The sequence below is a fragment of the Abrus precatorius genome, unplaced genomic scaffold (genome assembly GCF_003935025.1).
Source record: "Abrus precatorius isolate BTA unplaced genomic scaffold, Abrus_2018 Scaffold3, whole genome shotgun sequence".
Lineage (NCBI taxonomy): Eukaryota > Viridiplantae > Streptophyta > Magnoliopsida > Fabales > Fabaceae > Abrus > Abrus precatorius.
Genome location: NW_020874373.1, coordinates 14,173,053 through 14,189,570, shown reverse-complemented (window position 1 = coordinate 14,189,570; position 16,518 = coordinate 14,173,053). Strand labels below are relative to the sequence as shown.

At 35.9% G+C, this 16,518-nt stretch overlaps 1 protein-coding gene across 1 annotated transcript; it reads left to right on the top strand.

Annotated features, from left to right (window-relative positions):
• The first annotated feature begins 216 nt into the window (after positions 1 to 216).
• LOC113863837 lies at positions 217 to 14,991 on the top strand. The gene is made up of 9 exons (XM_027497579.1): positions 217 to 285; positions 831 to 968; positions 1,047 to 1,127; positions 1,827 to 1,899; positions 1,990 to 2,192; positions 2,406 to 2,465; positions 4,235 to 4,324; positions 13,812 to 13,865; positions 14,531 to 14,991. Exons 3-9 carry the CDS (start codon positions 1,107 to 1,109, stop codon positions 14,768 to 14,770), a joined length of 741 nt encoding a protein of 246 aa, XP_027353380.1. The 5' UTR covers positions 217 to 285; positions 831 to 968; positions 1,047 to 1,106; the 3' UTR covers positions 14,771 to 14,991.
• Positions 14,992 to 16,518: the final 1,527 nt, after the last annotated feature.

The following is a 16,518-nucleotide window of genomic DNA, read 5'->3' as shown; positions in this document are numbered from 1 at the left end:
AAATTCAGTAAATCAACTTGTTCATTAAAAAAAAATATACAAAAAAAGTGCAAATGACGACCCCAAGTTCATTTTTGGTTTTGGGTAGTGCCTTGAGTCCACATTCAAAGTACGAGATTTTACTGAGGCCCACTCGCGTAAGTTCTTGTACTGAAGCTTTAGCCCACTCTTACATGACGTGAGTCTTATTTTGAAGAGTGGCGCTTACAGTCTTGCATACTCACGTTACTTATACACTAAACCGACCCTCTTCCTTCTCTGTCTCGTAACCGACCTTTTCCTCCGGTGAGTCTCCGGCGGCTATCAGACAATGCCGGTCTTCCTCTCTTCTTCCTGTTTCCTGTTCTTTCTAATGATACTTTTAACCTAAAAAAATACTCAGATATTTTTCTTTAACCAAAACACTTTGGAGACATACTCTCTACTTCTCTGTTTTGTTGCAATCATACTTTCTTCCTTTTTTTGTTTTCACTAATTCTGTTTTATTATTATCATTAGGGCTTATAAAAATTTAGAAAAATAGCTTTCGACTCCCTCGTTTGATCTTTTTAACTTATTTCAACAGGTGTTTTGGTATGAATGATAAAAATAAGGGTTTTCTAGTTTTTTTTTTTTTTTTAATAAGTTTTATGATAACTTTATGTTATAAGCCCTCGTGTGATAAGAGTTATAAGTGCTTAATTAATTTTGTTTATCCAAACGCATCCATTATTATATACATCTAGCGTGATATATGTCCTTGTGCCATATGCAATTGGTATACTTGTAAATTGCATGCAAGTTTTCTTCCTTTTGGGTTTTAATGTTGCATTTTGTTTCCATTTAAGCAGATTATCTGTTGAAGAGAGAATGATCATATTAGGAGTACCATATGGTGTTGAAATTCTGCGTTGATTAGTTACGCGTTTGTTGATGGATATGTGGTTTCTTACCTCAATGATAGATTAAAATTTGAAGGATGTCACTTGGTATTCTAATTGCTGTTTTAGGTCAGCCTCAATAATTTTCTTATATTAGGTCTCTTGATTTTCTAATTTGCAATGCAGCTTAGAATCGTTGATGTATGTGACGGAACATTGACCAAAGGATTGGTAGAATTTGAGAGTATGGAGTCTTCTAGCTTGACAGTATGTTTGACTCCTTTTAATTCCATGTTGTCTTTTTATCTGTGGATCATCAAAGCTCTACGATGTGAATTGTGATCTTTTAAGTTTATTGAGTGTGTTTCAGTTAAAATTCACTATCGTAGATTTGATAGTATCAATCTATTATGGCTTCAGTACAGATTGATGAGTTGAATTCAGTTGCAAACGAGAATGAAAAAAATCCAACTGTATTACCAATCTATGCCCACATACTCCAGAGACTAACACAAAATATCATACCAGAACACTATGGCCATGCTTTAGTAATGATCAGATTCATAGATATTCTATTTATGACTGAATGCACCCAGAAAGAGTACCAGATCCCTTAGAAATGAGCCATTTGGTAAAATAAGAAATTTTCTACTGTGTGCGCATCTTCATGAACTGAGTAGTTGTTATCCCTCATTATCTCATTCCTACAAGAATACTCCTGAGTCCTGAGTTGAGCAGCAGCCTTTACAAATGCATGGTCAATTAGAACCTTTAACTTTCATATAGCACTTATCCCATGTGAAACCAACCTGTCTCAATCTTTTTAACTTTCATAAATGGGCATCTGAAATTAATTCCAGACAACAGTGTCTTTTGTTTACATACAACATGGTGCTGATTAAAAACTTCTAGAAGAGCCATCAACTAACACAACTTCCAATTCTTTTTTTCGGTTCTTTTGGTTAGTTGGCAAAAGCATCAAATGGTCTGTTTGAGAACCACAAAGAAGATTTTCCTGCTGATGTACCGGAAAGTATTGGTAGGTGCTTGTATTACTTTCACACTCTAGTGTGCTAGATTTCATCTGTTTACATTTATTCATTCCAAATTTTCTCAAAAATGCTTTTAGGGGCTGATGGTGAGCACAAGGTGACTAATGATGGTGAACACAAGGCGACTAATGATGGTGAATATAATGAGTCACATAGAGAGGATGAATCAGAAAATTTCTCTGATATCGATGATCAGGAAGTTGATGGGTACCTTCACAATGAGGAGGAGAAGAATTTCAAGAAGATAATATGGGAAAAATTGAATCGAGAGTATCTAGAGGTACAGAGAAACTTATTACTATTTTCTTGTTTTAATAGTGCTAGATAAAGTCTGTTAGCTTTTTTCCCTTTCTATCATGATTTAAAATTCATACTGAGAATTGAGTGCTTTTGCATATACTTTTTGTTTCTCCCTGTTTTGCTATTTAAATTTAGGCTTATTTGGAAGATAAATGTGCAGTGAAGCTCACTTAAGCTTTGCCATTTCTTTCAGGAACAAGCAGTCAAGGAAACTGTGGCTGCTAAGAGATCTTTTGAGGCAAAATCCAGAACGGTACTGTTTGAATAACTTTCAGTGGGGTTGTTTGTGTGAAATTATATCATGCATAACTTAATGGTTCAAGTGTTTCAAGTCTTTATAGTGGTATCAATGGATCATTATTATAAATTTATGACTAGTGCTAGAATGTTGCTCATGTTTTACTAACATGGGCTTTTATTTGGATTGAGTGGTTATGAAATATGAATTTGGGACTTCAAGACTAGTGCATGCAGGAAGTGTGACAACTGAAAAAGCAGTTTGCCAAAGCTTCAATCCAATGAATTAGGGACACTGCTATGGTGGTACACTGGAGAAGAAATTGCATATTGATTATACGTGTGAATTTTTCAATCAAGTATCAGTGGTGAATCAATGCTTTCCAATATTGGTTTACATTTACAGTTAAAGGCAGACCACATGAGAATCATGAGAAAAACACACACACCACAGAAACTAGTCATTATAGTTAAAGAGGTCAGGGCTTTATAAACGCTACAGAAGAATCCCACATTTCCAATGTAGAACTCAAGTCTCATACTTTGCAATTGGATCTTAACATTTCAACATGATTTGTAGCACGGGCGTCCCTGTGAGTTGGTTGTGCATTAGCCTGTTGGCTAGTCTTAGGCAAACATTGGAATGTTGGCCACACTACAAGCGTTGCTTGTTTGCAGTTGACAAACATGATGGAAGGGTCTAATACCAATTGATAAGTGTTGGAGATCCAATAGAGTCAATGGGCCCAAGTGCTAATTTGGTGCAGCAAAAATCAAATAGGCCAACCGTTTGGAGGGTATATGTGAGAAGGAATAAGAAGAATAGGGATTGATGATGTGGCAGGAGGTGTAGTGTGTTGGTGTGGGCCTAGGGTAGTTTTAAGTGATTTTTTGTGATGGAATGTGGAGAGAGGGTATATGTGAGAAGGAATAAGAAGAATAGGGATTGATGATGTGGCAGGAGGTGTAGTGTGTTGTTGTGGGCCCAGGGTAGTTTTGAGTGATTTTTTGTGATGGAGTGAGGAGAGAGGGTATCTGGGAAAGATTATGGAATTCGTTAGAGATAGAGAGTTATAGCTCTCTGTTAGGAGCCTTGTTCTGTGGACAGGAAAATCATTCCTGTATTTTCCAGGTCATTCAATAATACAAGAAGGATTTCTCTTTCAAATATTTTGCAATTGTTCCTTTATCTCTAAACGAATTCACATAAATAAGAACCTTAAGAGAATCACACCCTGAAAGCTAGTCATTGTAATTGGAGAGCCTAAGTCTTCATAAATCTCACACTAGAATTTTATACTTTTAATGTTGGACTCAAGTTCCTTACCTTGCAATCAGATCCTAACATATGTTAGATGTATAATTATAGTGTAATTTTTTGAATGGAAGCCATTTTGAATATTGAAACTGATCAAATTATTGAAATTTGAAGAAATCCCTTGCTTGACATTTTAGAGTATTACTATTTGTGTTTAAAAGTGGATAGTGAAATGGAAGCCTGAGATGCATAGGAAAATTTAAAGGAGTTTCTCTAGGAAGTTGATGAATTTTGTAGATGAATTTTGTAGATGAATTGAATTGAAATTCTGATGAACGTGATATTCTTTTATCTGAATTATTTTCAATTGATGGTATTCCTTGGTGTACATTTCAACGGGTTTGCTTTCATTGAGTGGGTCCAAATAGTTATGTGTGGATTTTTGTCTAAATAGTATCATTAATGCTGCAGAAACTACTGCAAAATTTCAAGCTTATAATTCTTTTGGTTTATTAAACACTACGCAGGAAATGAAACCAAAACGTTCTCGCCAGGTGATAAAATCAGGGCCTGCTCAATCTGCTGCAGAGGAAACTCACCAAATGTTGGGAACAAAGGTAATTTTTTCAATAACGAACGTGCATTTTCTTTAGTATTGTTGTAGGCCCATATCATTGTATATTTGTAACATGTTCTGTATATTTTGTTTGGTTGTACCATGTATGTATTATTCAGATCCTTAGTTTCCTTATTCAGGATATTTTAACAGTAATGAAGTCTATATATTTACATTATATACAGTCTTTTGAATTGATGAGTAAATTTATTTTTCCCTCTATTTTCAAGTTGGTATTAGAGTTTTGGATTTGGGAAACTCTGCTTATGTGGAAAAGGAAACCCTGACATGTTCCATGTTTTTCTCTGTCATTTTCTTTACTGGTCTGTCATCATCTCCTTGCATAAATGAAGGGAATAGATAAAATAGAATTCTGATTCAGTTTTATTGCATTGAAGATGGCTGGAGAGGTATTATAGAAGTGAAAGAAAGAACCCAGTGCCTAATCTCCTGAGAGAGAATATTCTGTGCCCAGCAAATTACCTAACAAACTATGATTTCCCATAACAGTCCCCCTATTCTCCATCAGCTTACTAATTTCCACGTCAGCTAAATAACTCTCCACAAGGCCCTTCTTATTATTTCTAGAATAAATCCCCCATATTGTGGGCCTTTTCTGTTTCTGACCCAGTATCTGGGAATCTACTTCCTTATTAGCTCATGTACTACAGTTCTGTCAATCTGCTTCCTGTTGTGGGTGTTATTGATAGTTTCTAAAGCTTTCCACTTTCGGTATATGCCAAATGGAAAATCTGTAGTTGGCTAGATGAAAATTTAAATGCATTACTCATCTTTGAATCAATCATGCTTGTGTGTGTGTGTATATGTGTTTGTGTGGAGTCTGAAAATCAGTATAAAACCTCATGGACCGAGGGATTTTGTTAATGCTAAAATACTGGGTTATTATCTGTATATTTATAATTGTTGATGGAAAAGAGTAACAAGAATAGGATGAATTTGCATGTCTTATTCACACACCAGAGTGTCTTATTCATTAGGCTTAAATATGTTTTTAGTTTTCATATTTTAGCAAATTTTTGGTTTTAGTCCCTTCAAATGAATTCACTTTTGTTTAAATCCCTACTTTTTAAAAAGCATGTTTTTTAGTCCCTAATGCTGATCTGGTCCATTGAGATATTATCATTTGTCAATTTTTGGTTTGACCACATTAGCATTAGGGCTTCGAACAAAATTTATAAAAAATAGGAACTAAATAAAAAAAAATGGTTTGAAGGGACTAAAACAAAAAATTAGCTAAAATGTGAAGACTAAAATCATATTTAAGCCTATTTATTATGAGTGTTATAACTCATAATTACAAAAAATAATCATTATCCTAATTACTGTGATTACACAAGATACATATAAATATAATCACATAATATCTTATTTTAAAAAATTTCCTATTTACAATATTTCTTGCACTCTCCCTGGAGCTGGAGCATTTGTCATATACACTATAAGCTTATTATATATACATCTAATTAAAAGACCTCTTATACTTTGTGAACAGTAAGTTGATCATTTAAGTTCACAAAGTGAATAATAGTATTAGTATCTTCTCCCTGATGAAATCACAATCTATATCTTAATTTTTGAAGCTATCGATTGAGCCAAATAAGTTCAAAGTTAGCAAAAGTTATGGCTTGATATTCTGCTTCAGCATTTGATCTTGCAACAACATTTTGTTTCTTGCCTTTTCAAGATATCAAGTTATCATCGATATTGATTCAATATCTAGAAGTGGATATTCGATTAGTAGAACCTGCCCCAAATTCCAATCACTGCATTCCAATATCTTTCATCCGGTGAATTGGGAAATTGACTAACTATTTTAGCATAAGAGATATTTGGACAAGAGTAAGGTAATTCAATTTTCCAACTAATCTATACTTCTTTAGGTCTGAAAGTAGCTCCTCTTGATCTGGTCAGAGTACATTTGGATTCATAGGTGTTTCTACAAGCTTTAAACTGTTTCCTATAGAATGTCCGTAGTAAACTTCTCATGAGAAATCACAATACCACTTTTAGATTGATTCACCTAAATTTTCAAGTATCAAAGTTTACCAAGGTAGTTTGTCTAAAAATGATGGTAGAAAAGTTGCTTTACTTGAGTGATGCCATGGTAATCACTGTCAGTGATAATTATATTGTCCAAATACAACAAAGTAAATACACCATGCAATGGAATGGTGATAAAAAAGAGTGATTTGCTTCACTCTAAATGATGCCAAATTGTTGAATTTACAAAACCAAGTCCTTAGTGATTGATTGAGACCGTATAAGGATTTGTGACATGAAAAACTAGTCATAAAGATTTCCCTTGAGCAACAAATCTAGGAAATTGTTTCATATGAACTTTTTTTGTTGAGATCACCACGATGAAAAATTTGTTATTAAGCTGGAACAGAGAGACTGATGTCGAATTGCAACAATGGATAAAAATAATTTAACAAAAGATGTTTTAACCATAGGAGAGAGTGTCACCACAATATAGGTCAAATATTTGTGTGTATCCTTTAACTACCAAACCAAGCCTTGGGGTTGTTAACTGATAAGTACTGAACAAAGAATAGAATTTTTATTAAGTCTTCTCTGAATATTCTCTGGAATTTCGAGAGTTCCAACCTCTCCTTACAACATCTAATTTCTCCCAAGATACCTTCCCTCCCTTTCTAACTAACCATTTATAGTACATGAAACAAAAATACCGTTATACCAATACAGTTATGTTTGACAAATTCAAATCCACGGCTGCTGTCTTATTCTTAGGCTTCCTCTGATAGACCTTCACTAACGGTGGCTTACGCCTATCAATACCTGGCACCAAAAGATTCACCTTGTCCTCAAGGTGGAAAGAAGGAAATGCCTCTTGCATCCTTGCTGCAGATTCCCAGCTGTTCTCACAAGCAGGAAGGCCTTGCCATTGTACCAAAACTTCCACATCACCCGCAGTAGCTTCTCTAACCTCCAAAACTTCTTCTGGAGAAACTCGTAATTCCTGATCTTCAGACAACATTTACGGAAGTGGCTGTGACTGAACTAACGGACCCACCATTTTTTTTTAACAAAGAAACATGAAACACCGGATGAATCCTGCTAGTTGGAGGCAATTCCAGCTTGTATGCCACCTCTCCTATTTTAGACAACACCTTGAATGGTCCATAAAATCGAGGACTCAATTTTTCATTCACTCTCTTAGCCAAAGACCTTCGTCGATAAGGTTGAAGTTTCAAAAATACCCAATCACCCTCCTGCAGCTCCACATTTCTCCTATGTTTATTAGCATGTACCCGCATCACATCTTGGGCTTTAAGAAGATTTTCCCTTAAGTCTCCCAACAGCTCATCACGGCTTTGCAGCACCTGATTCACTTCTTCCATTCGAGAGGGAATCACAGCCCCTCTTAAAAGCGTAGGAGGGTCAATCCCATATAAGGCCCGAAAGGGAGTCATCTTGCTAGATGCATTATAGTTAGTGTTGAACCAAAATTCTGCCTAAGCCAAACACAAACTCCAGTTTTTGGGTCTTGTCCCCGTTAAACACCTCAAGTAAACTTCCACACTTCTATTAACCACTTCCGTTTGACCATTCGATTGTGGGTGGTAGGCGGAGCTGAATTTCAGCTGGGTACCCACTGCCTGGAACAAATTTCTCCAAAAATTACTCATAAAAACCATATCCCTATCCGTGACAATAGAACTCGGGAAACCGTGTAACTTCACAATTTCTTGTACAAAAATGGCTGCCACATCTCCAGCAGTGTAGGGATGACTCAGCGGCAAGAAATGGGCGTACTTCGATAGTCTAACCACCACGACTAGAATTGTGTCCTTCCCTTTGGATTTTGGCAGCCCCCCTACGAAATCCATGGATATATCTTTCCATACCACTGTGGGGATTGGCAATGGTCGTAACAATCCAGCTGGGGTTAGCATAGAATACTTATTTCTCTGACACACATCACAGGCAGCCACAAACTCCTTTATATCACTTCTCATACCTTCCCAATAAACTACATTGGCAATTTGCTTGAATGTTCTAAAATAACCAGAGTGCCCTCCAATCAACGAAGAGTGAAATTCCTTTAAAATAATGGGAATTTTTGCAGAAGATTTAGGCAACACCAAACTGTAAGAACAGTTTCTGATCTTTCAGAACATACCCTTCGTGAGAAGCTGGGTTCAGCAGTAAGTCCTGTATGATTCCCTTCAACTTAGTATCTTGTTGAATCTCCTCTAGCCATTCCTCCAAATCAGACATCTTTATAACCGAGATTGAAAAATAAGATCTCCGGCGTGACATAGCATCAGCTGCTGTGTTATCTTTGCTTGGTTTATACTGCACTTCAAAATCATACCCAAATAACTTCGAAATCCAACGGAACTGTTCTTCTGCCCACAATCATTGCTTAGTGAGAAATTTCAAACTTTTTTGGTCAGTCCTTATAATGAAATGACTTCCCAGCAAATAATGTCGCCACTTTTGCACAGCTTTAACTACTGCCATCAACTCCCTCTCATACACAGACTTTTTTTGATTTCTTTCTGACAGGGCAGTGCTCCAAAAAGCAAGTGGCTTCCCATCTTGAAGCAAAACCGCACCCAAACCTGTTCCTGAAGCATCCGTTTCTAAAACAAATGTTTTAGAAAAATCTGGAACAGCCAACGTGGGCAGTAAGGTCATGGTTTGCTTGAGTCTATTAAACGCCACTTGAGCTTCCTCACTCCACAAAAAACTATCCTTCTTTAATAGCTGAGTCAATGGTCTAGCAATGAGACCATATTGCTGCACAAAACGCCTATAGTATCCCGTTAAACCTAAAAATCCCTGCAAGCTCTTCACATCTTTAGGCTGGGGCCAAAGCCACATAGATTCTATTTTGTTTGGATCAGGCGCTGCAGTGCCCGCTGAAATAATATGGCCCAAGTATTCCAAAGTTGCTTTGTCAATAATGCATTTTTTTCCATTCACCGTTAACTCATTTTGCTGTAGAATTTTCAATATTGTAGCCAAATGTTATGCATGCTCCTCGACATTCCTGCTATAGATTAGAATATCATCGAAAAATACCAACACATACTTCCTCAATAATGGTCTCAGCACTTCATTCATCAAAGCTTGAAAGGTTGATGGAGCATTTGTGAGCCCAAAAGGCATGACTACAAACTCATAGTGCCCCTCATGAGTTCTAAAGGCTGTCTTTTCAATATCCTCCTTTCTCATTCTGATTTGGTGATAACCGGATCTTAAATCCAGCTTTGAAAAAATTTCTGCATTACCCAATTCATCCAACAATTCATCAATAACGGGAATAGGGAATTTATTAGGTATAGTCACCTTGTTAAGGGCCCTATAGTCCACACAAAACCTCCAACTTCCATCTTTTTTTTTCACCAAAATAATAGGACTAGCATAGGGACTCAAACTCGGTCTAATAATTCCAGCTACTAGCATCTTACCAACCATCTTCTCAATTTCAGTCTTTTGGTAATGAGGGTACCTATAGGGCCGGATGTTGGGAATAACAGCTCCCTCCTTAAGATGTATGGCATGATCCTGATTCCTTGTCGGAGGTAATGTCTTTGGAACCTCGAACAGCACAGCATATTGATGTAAAACTGCAGTTAACTCTGGAGGTAACTCTGCTGTAGGTTCCACAAACTGCTGAATCAACCGACACTCCAACAAAAAACCTTCCCCTTCTTGCTGTATAGTCTTAATCATGGAGTTCAGTGAAGTGTTGCGTTTAGTTAATTCCGGTTCCCCCTTCAAGGTGAACAGCTGCCCTTCCACCTTTATTTTAAATGTTAATTGTTCAAAATTTGCTCTGATTTCTCCTAACCCAGCCAACCATTCCAGCCCCAAAACCATCTCTACTCCCCCTAATTCAAACAAATAAAAGTCTTGTTTGTTAGGTACCCCTTGTATCGTCATGGCAACCTTAGCACATTTACCTTTACACCGAACCTTATGCCCATCACCAACCTCTACCACATAGGAAGGTGTATTTTGAATGGGTAAATGAGCTCTACGAACCAATTCATAGGAAATGAAATTATGGGTAGCCCCACAGTCAATTAATACTATCACTCTCTCCTGACCCAGCTCACCCCACACCTTAAGGGATCTCTTGGAGGTGAATCTAGCAATACTATTCAAAGATAATTGTTTGAACTCTGCCCCTTTCTCCTCACCTTCTGAATTGTCCTCCTCACTCCCATTCATACCCTCCTTCTCCTCTAACAACATCACTCTTAATTGTTTATTTTTACAGATGTGATTTGGCCCATATTTTTCATCACACCTAAAACACTCCTCCTTTCTTATTTTTTCCTGCATTTCCACATTAGACAGCCTTTTGAAATCACTTCCCCGTCTTCTTAATCTTGACCCACTTCCATTACTACCAGCCGACGATGCAGCTGAAACAACTTCAGCATTTGTTCCTCCCACTCCCCGATTCTGCCGTGTATCCACCGTCACCGTACGGGAGAAAGAGGACGGTCTATATTGGCTCCCCTGCTTCCCTACGGCTCCCACTCCATTCTTCATCACTGCTGCATTCTTTTAATCGATCATCAAAGTTTTCTTCATCATTGATGTCAGATCCAGAGGTTCATACAATTTCACTTCTGCTCCAATTTCTTCCTTCAAGCCATTGACAAATATATCCATCAAATGTTCCTCTCCGACCCCCTTCAGCATCCCTGCAAACTTCTCGAATTGAGAAACGAATTCCTCTACTGTACCTTCTTGCCTTAAAGCCAATAGAGCCGCGAAAGAGCTATGTACCATGGCAGGCTGAAATCTACCTGTAATAGCTTCTTTAAACTCTTCCCAATTTTGGTGTGGATGACATGACTCCCACCATTGAAACCAACTTAGAGCTTTACTTTCAAGAGCTACCATTATCGCCTGAAGTTTCTCACCCTCCTCGGCCCCTTGCAAACGGAAATAGCGTTCCAATTTATTAACTCACCCAAACACATCTTCTTCTCCTTCATACACCGGAATTTTCATCTTTTTCCTTCGTTCACTCGCTCTGACAGGTCGCCCCCCTCCTGCTGCGTCCGACCGAGTGTCATCTTCTGCTCGTCGCGCTGTTTCTTCCTCCATCTGACACGCTGCCTCATTTCTCACTTTTTTTCCAGAACGATGAACCAAGGATTCCACCAACGCCTCCAGTCATCGAAATCGTTCTTCTTCTCGATTCCGATCCTCTTCACGCTCGCGATTCCAAGCTTCCATATATTGCTCCAATCGTTCGATTCCTGACTCCATTCTTGTAGTTCTTTTGCTCATATACGATACCGATACCACAGCTCCCGGATGGAGCTCTGATACCAAATTGATAAGTACTGAACAAAGAATAGAATTTTTATTAAGTCTTCTCTGAATATTCTCTGGAATTTCGAGAGTTCCAGCCTCTCCTTACAACATCTAATTTCTCCCAAGATACCTTCCCTCCCTTTCTAACTAACCATTTATAGTATATGAAACAAAAATACCGTTATACCAATACAGTTATGTTTGACAAATTCAAATCCACGGCTGCTGTCCTATTCTTAGGCTTCCTCTGATAGACCTTCACTAACGGTGGCTTACGCCTATCATTAACCTTGCCAACAAGACCCACCTCTAGGTTGTAAATCTACCTGTAATTAATAAAAGATTTTCCTGAAGGAAGAGAAACCATGTTCCAAGTACTAGTGTTTCGAGGTGCATGTCTCCAATTAGGGCGAGCTAAGGCATTACCTATAGACTTAGCAATAAACACAAATGACAAAGAAGGGAGAGAGAAGAGTAATATGAAGAAGAAAATTTGTGATAACATAAGGTAACATAATGAGGAGAGAGATTACAAATGAAATGCATACTTTTACAAAGTGTTATAGGAAGATCATTGTCGGAAGGAGGCAAAGTTGTTGACTTTGGAGGCAAGTCAAAAGTGAGCCCATTACTTCCCAGCAGTATAAGAAAAGGATGTGGATGATGATGGTACACCTAAAAAGGATGCTAAGTTGGAAACATGTAATGAATAGGGATAAGAGGGAAGGATTCAAATATGGACTTAAACTCATTATTAGTTGATTTGATGGTGATGCAAAGAAGGAAAATAGACCAATGTTATCAATGTCATGGCAGAAAGCCAAAAAATTGCCATAAAGTTATGGCGGATGCTATGACAGGTTATGGCAGAAGTACGACAGATATAATAAAATATATGGAAATATTACTGGTCATGGAAAATGATAGAAATCCATTAACTCAAAGCATAAGTAGTATAAATCTAAATTCAAAGCATAATTCAATACAAAATAAATAGTTATCAAATGTCTAAGTTAACAAAACAAAGTGATGGAAAATAATAAAAACATGTAGATTAATTATCTAGTTCTCCTCTTCAACTCTAATGTAGTAATCATCTTTTTCATCCACCAAGGCATATCTCCCCTCCTCTTCTCCCTCAGGTTCTTGAAAATTAATTTTCAATTCATCTACTATTTCTTCCGACATGTTTTCATCTTTTAATTCTTTATTATCATCATCATCATCATCTTTAATTACCATTTTTTCTTTCCCATTTTCTGTTAAACATATCTTGATCTTGGAAACTTTTGCAGTAATACCACTTGATGGATTCTTTCGTTTCTTAGAATGACATCTAATATATGTTCTAGGCTTTCCAATTCCAGAAGCTTCAAAAACAGCTGCCCAATTTAAAGTGTTATCATCATAAAAAGTTAAGTCCTTTTGTGCATCATCATTCATCTCTCCAACCAACTACTCATTACAGTCATCAATGTTATTGAATATAATTAAATCAATTACATCTTTAAGATTATAACATTGTTTAAATTGTTCGTTATATTTCACATAAACCAAGTCATGTAACTTTTTGTGGTCAAGTTTATTCCTCTTCGTTGAATGAATGAAATGTGTAACCTGTATCCAAACAGTCTATTCCTCTTCTTTGAAGTACAGAACTGAAGGCCTGTATCCAAACAGACTCACATTTCATGAGGGTGAGATATAGCATCAGTCTTGTTACAGGGGCAGTGATGGACTCCTCTCCTTTGCAGTATATAATGATCAACATAAGCTTAATCTTTCAGCCAAAATTTGACGTTGTAGGGATAAAAATGTATTTTAATTTAAAAACTAAGAAGGAAAGAATTCTTGTGAAAAGCATTGGAAAATGCGAGGTCTTTCTAAACATTGAGTACTCTAGGAGCCAATAGATGCTTTGACCTTGGATTTTTGTGCACACTATGCATTTGGGGTTTAGGCTTCTTCTTTGTTGCCTTATTTTAGATAGGGATGAGGTAGGTGACATCCGTAAATTATCTGATTTGTGTTTTATTATATATGCTCAGCTGTGTTGGTCAAGGCCTTGGACAATATATGATTCATGTTAGTTATTTTACCTTCAGAAATTGTTTATACTATTACTAACAATACTTGTTTAATTGTATTATTTGCAGAGGCTCAGCTCCAAAATCAATTATGATCGCCTGTTTCAATTATTTAGTGAACCGGTAGTTCACTCTTGAACTGTTTTCCTTTTTACTGTGTAAAATTGTATACACTTTGAGAAAATTGTTTGTTTGATAGAAAGATGAAATGTCCAACCTGCATCTTTTCTGAGTCATTTGCATATGGTCATCCTTTGAATATCAATTCTTTAAGATACTTTAGGTGATCAATCGATAATCTTGTTACTTAACTAACTGTTCGTTCTTGTGTTGAAACTGAAAGTTTCATTGACATTGGAAGCTGTTTGGCACCTTTGCATCATGTCAGCTTGATTAATCTATTTTTTTCCTTCTAATTTGTTTTATCTGTTAAATGAATGAAATGTGTTTCTTTCTTTATTTCATCTCTTTGGTTAAATTTTGGAAGTTGTGGTCTGAACCTTGTTTTGATATATGCACTTCAGCCTATATGGTGGTAAATAGGTTTTATAAGATTTCTAAGTTGCTACAGCTATTACATGAATTTGCTTATGTGACCCTGAGTTCTCTTTGTTGCTTTATTGTGTAGTTTAACATTTCTTTTGTGTAATTACTAGTTGTAGCTCCATGCTCCACGTTTAAAAGACAAAATTTGAAAGATAGTTTATGACGATTATTCTGTAAATCAAGACATTGGAAAATACTGCCTTTTATTCTATTTAAACGTTCTTCAATATTATCCTACACAGGCAGAAGCGGATAATCTCAAGAAAACGAAGACAGCACAATGTGATCTACCCTCCGATAATCGTACCCCTTTTCAGTGCAATTTTGAGGACAAAAATGATGACGAGATGGGATCAGGGGATGAATTTGAAGATGAAGGTGATATTGGGGAGATGTATGAAAATGCATGGCGTCCTGAAAATATGGATGGAAGCTATTTCCCTGAGGATGATGGTTACAACTATAATGATGATGATTACTGAAAAGTTTCTATTTGCCTTTATGCTGTAATTATCTTCGATTATTTTGCAATCCTTATTCAACATGACTGGCAGCTGGGGAACCATAGAGGTATAGGCCAACATTTCAACAATTATAAATTGAGTATTTATGCTGGGTCGTATGCCTAGAACTTTCTGCTACCATACTTCCTAATCTATTATTGCTTTATGCCTCTCTCTTTTAATCAGTGGAATTACAGAGGGTAAGGCCAGAAATCTTACACTTTTCATACTAAATTTGTCATTTTTATCGAGTTATAAAAGAAGTGAAAATATTCTGTGATGAAGGTTTGTTCCCAATATATTTTCCATTGTATTTACATTCACGATTGTGGTTAAACAGAGTAAGAGAAAATTTTCACTTCAGAAAATTTGGATAAAGCTCTTTATGGATTTCTATTGCTATTTTTCGTTTTTGTTTTTCAATAGAAGCATAATATTATGAGTATCTTTTAGTTATATTCTTCTTTTTAAGGTTTTTATAGCCCATGTGTTACAAATACATATGATTTGTTTTTATTATATAACAACGCTAGTTGCACTAAGGGAATTTAAAACTATATCATTATTTAATATTACATGAACCAATATAATTCAGTATACTATCAGCAACTGAATTTGAAGGTTCAGTTCTTTTCTTAAGCGATTTGAAATTTCATTCAAGTGTTATTAATTTTTTTCACTTAAGCTAATGAACCTGTTTAAGCGGATTGGAGCTTAAGTGAGTGATGCATGTTTGGATTGCAAGAGGAAAAGCTGGAAGGACCATCAAATTCTCGCTTAAGTGTACACAATCATGCTTAAGCAATTTCATGATGCGCTTAAGCGACCCAGTAACGGCTTAATTGAAAAATGGATAGAAAATATATCTTCCAAAATTACAAAGAGAACATATCTTTCAAAATTACAAAGTCGCTTAAGCAATGATGTTTTAGCTTAAGTGAGTTAATTTTAACTTAAATGAAAAATGAATAAAGAGAATACATTTTCATAAAATAGCTTAAGTGAATTCAAAATGGTTTAAGTTAAAATTTAGTTTCTTAACTGTATATATTTTGACTTAAGCGAAAAGTAGACAGAGATTAATGTTGATTATTTTGTGCAAAAAACTTAAGCAAATTTAAAATGATTTAAGCTAAATTTGTCACTTAAGCGTGTATATTTTTGCTTAAGCTAAAAATAGATAGAGACTAATGTTGATCATTTTGTGTCAAAAGGCAGAAGTGAGGTGTTGTTAGCATAAGCGATTAAGGAGTGCTTAAGCGAGTAAATAGAAAAAATAAGTTAGATTAACAGAGATGGCTACACCAATTAAATAAACAATATACATTAATAACTTTTATATTTGTTTTTGACAAGAGATAGCAAAGTGAAAATATGCAATAGTTAATTAAGGTAATTTGTTGGATAAATTTAGTAAATAAGTCAAACAAATTATAAAAAAGAATAAAATTGAAAGGAATTTAGATATTTATAATTAAAATGTAAATTGCATAATTAAGTTGCAATTAACTAAATAGGTGCTTGAAACTCTACAATGTCAACTAACTCTAAATATGAACTCAAATCTAAACTTAAAAGAAAAACAATAAAAAAAAACTAGTGTTAATGCATCTTCTTGAGTGACATCATCATGAGTTGGTTGATCCTCCTCCATGTGGTATCCTTCCCATCATCACCTTCATGATCAAGTTGTGCTTCTCCTTCTTTTGCTTCCCCTTCTTCTGCTT

Coding starts and splice junctions, on each gene's coding strand:
- LOC113863837 (XM_027497579.1), top strand. CDS start 1,107: ATGGAGTCTTCTAGCTTGACA. Junction 1,128..1,826: donor TGGAGTCTTCTAGCTTGACA/GTATGTTTGACT, acceptor TCTTTTGGTTAG/TTGGCAAAAGCATCAAATGG. Junction 13,866..14,530: donor TTCAATTATTTAGTGAACCG/GTAGTTCACTCT, acceptor TATCCTACACAG/GCAGAAGCGGATAATCTCAA.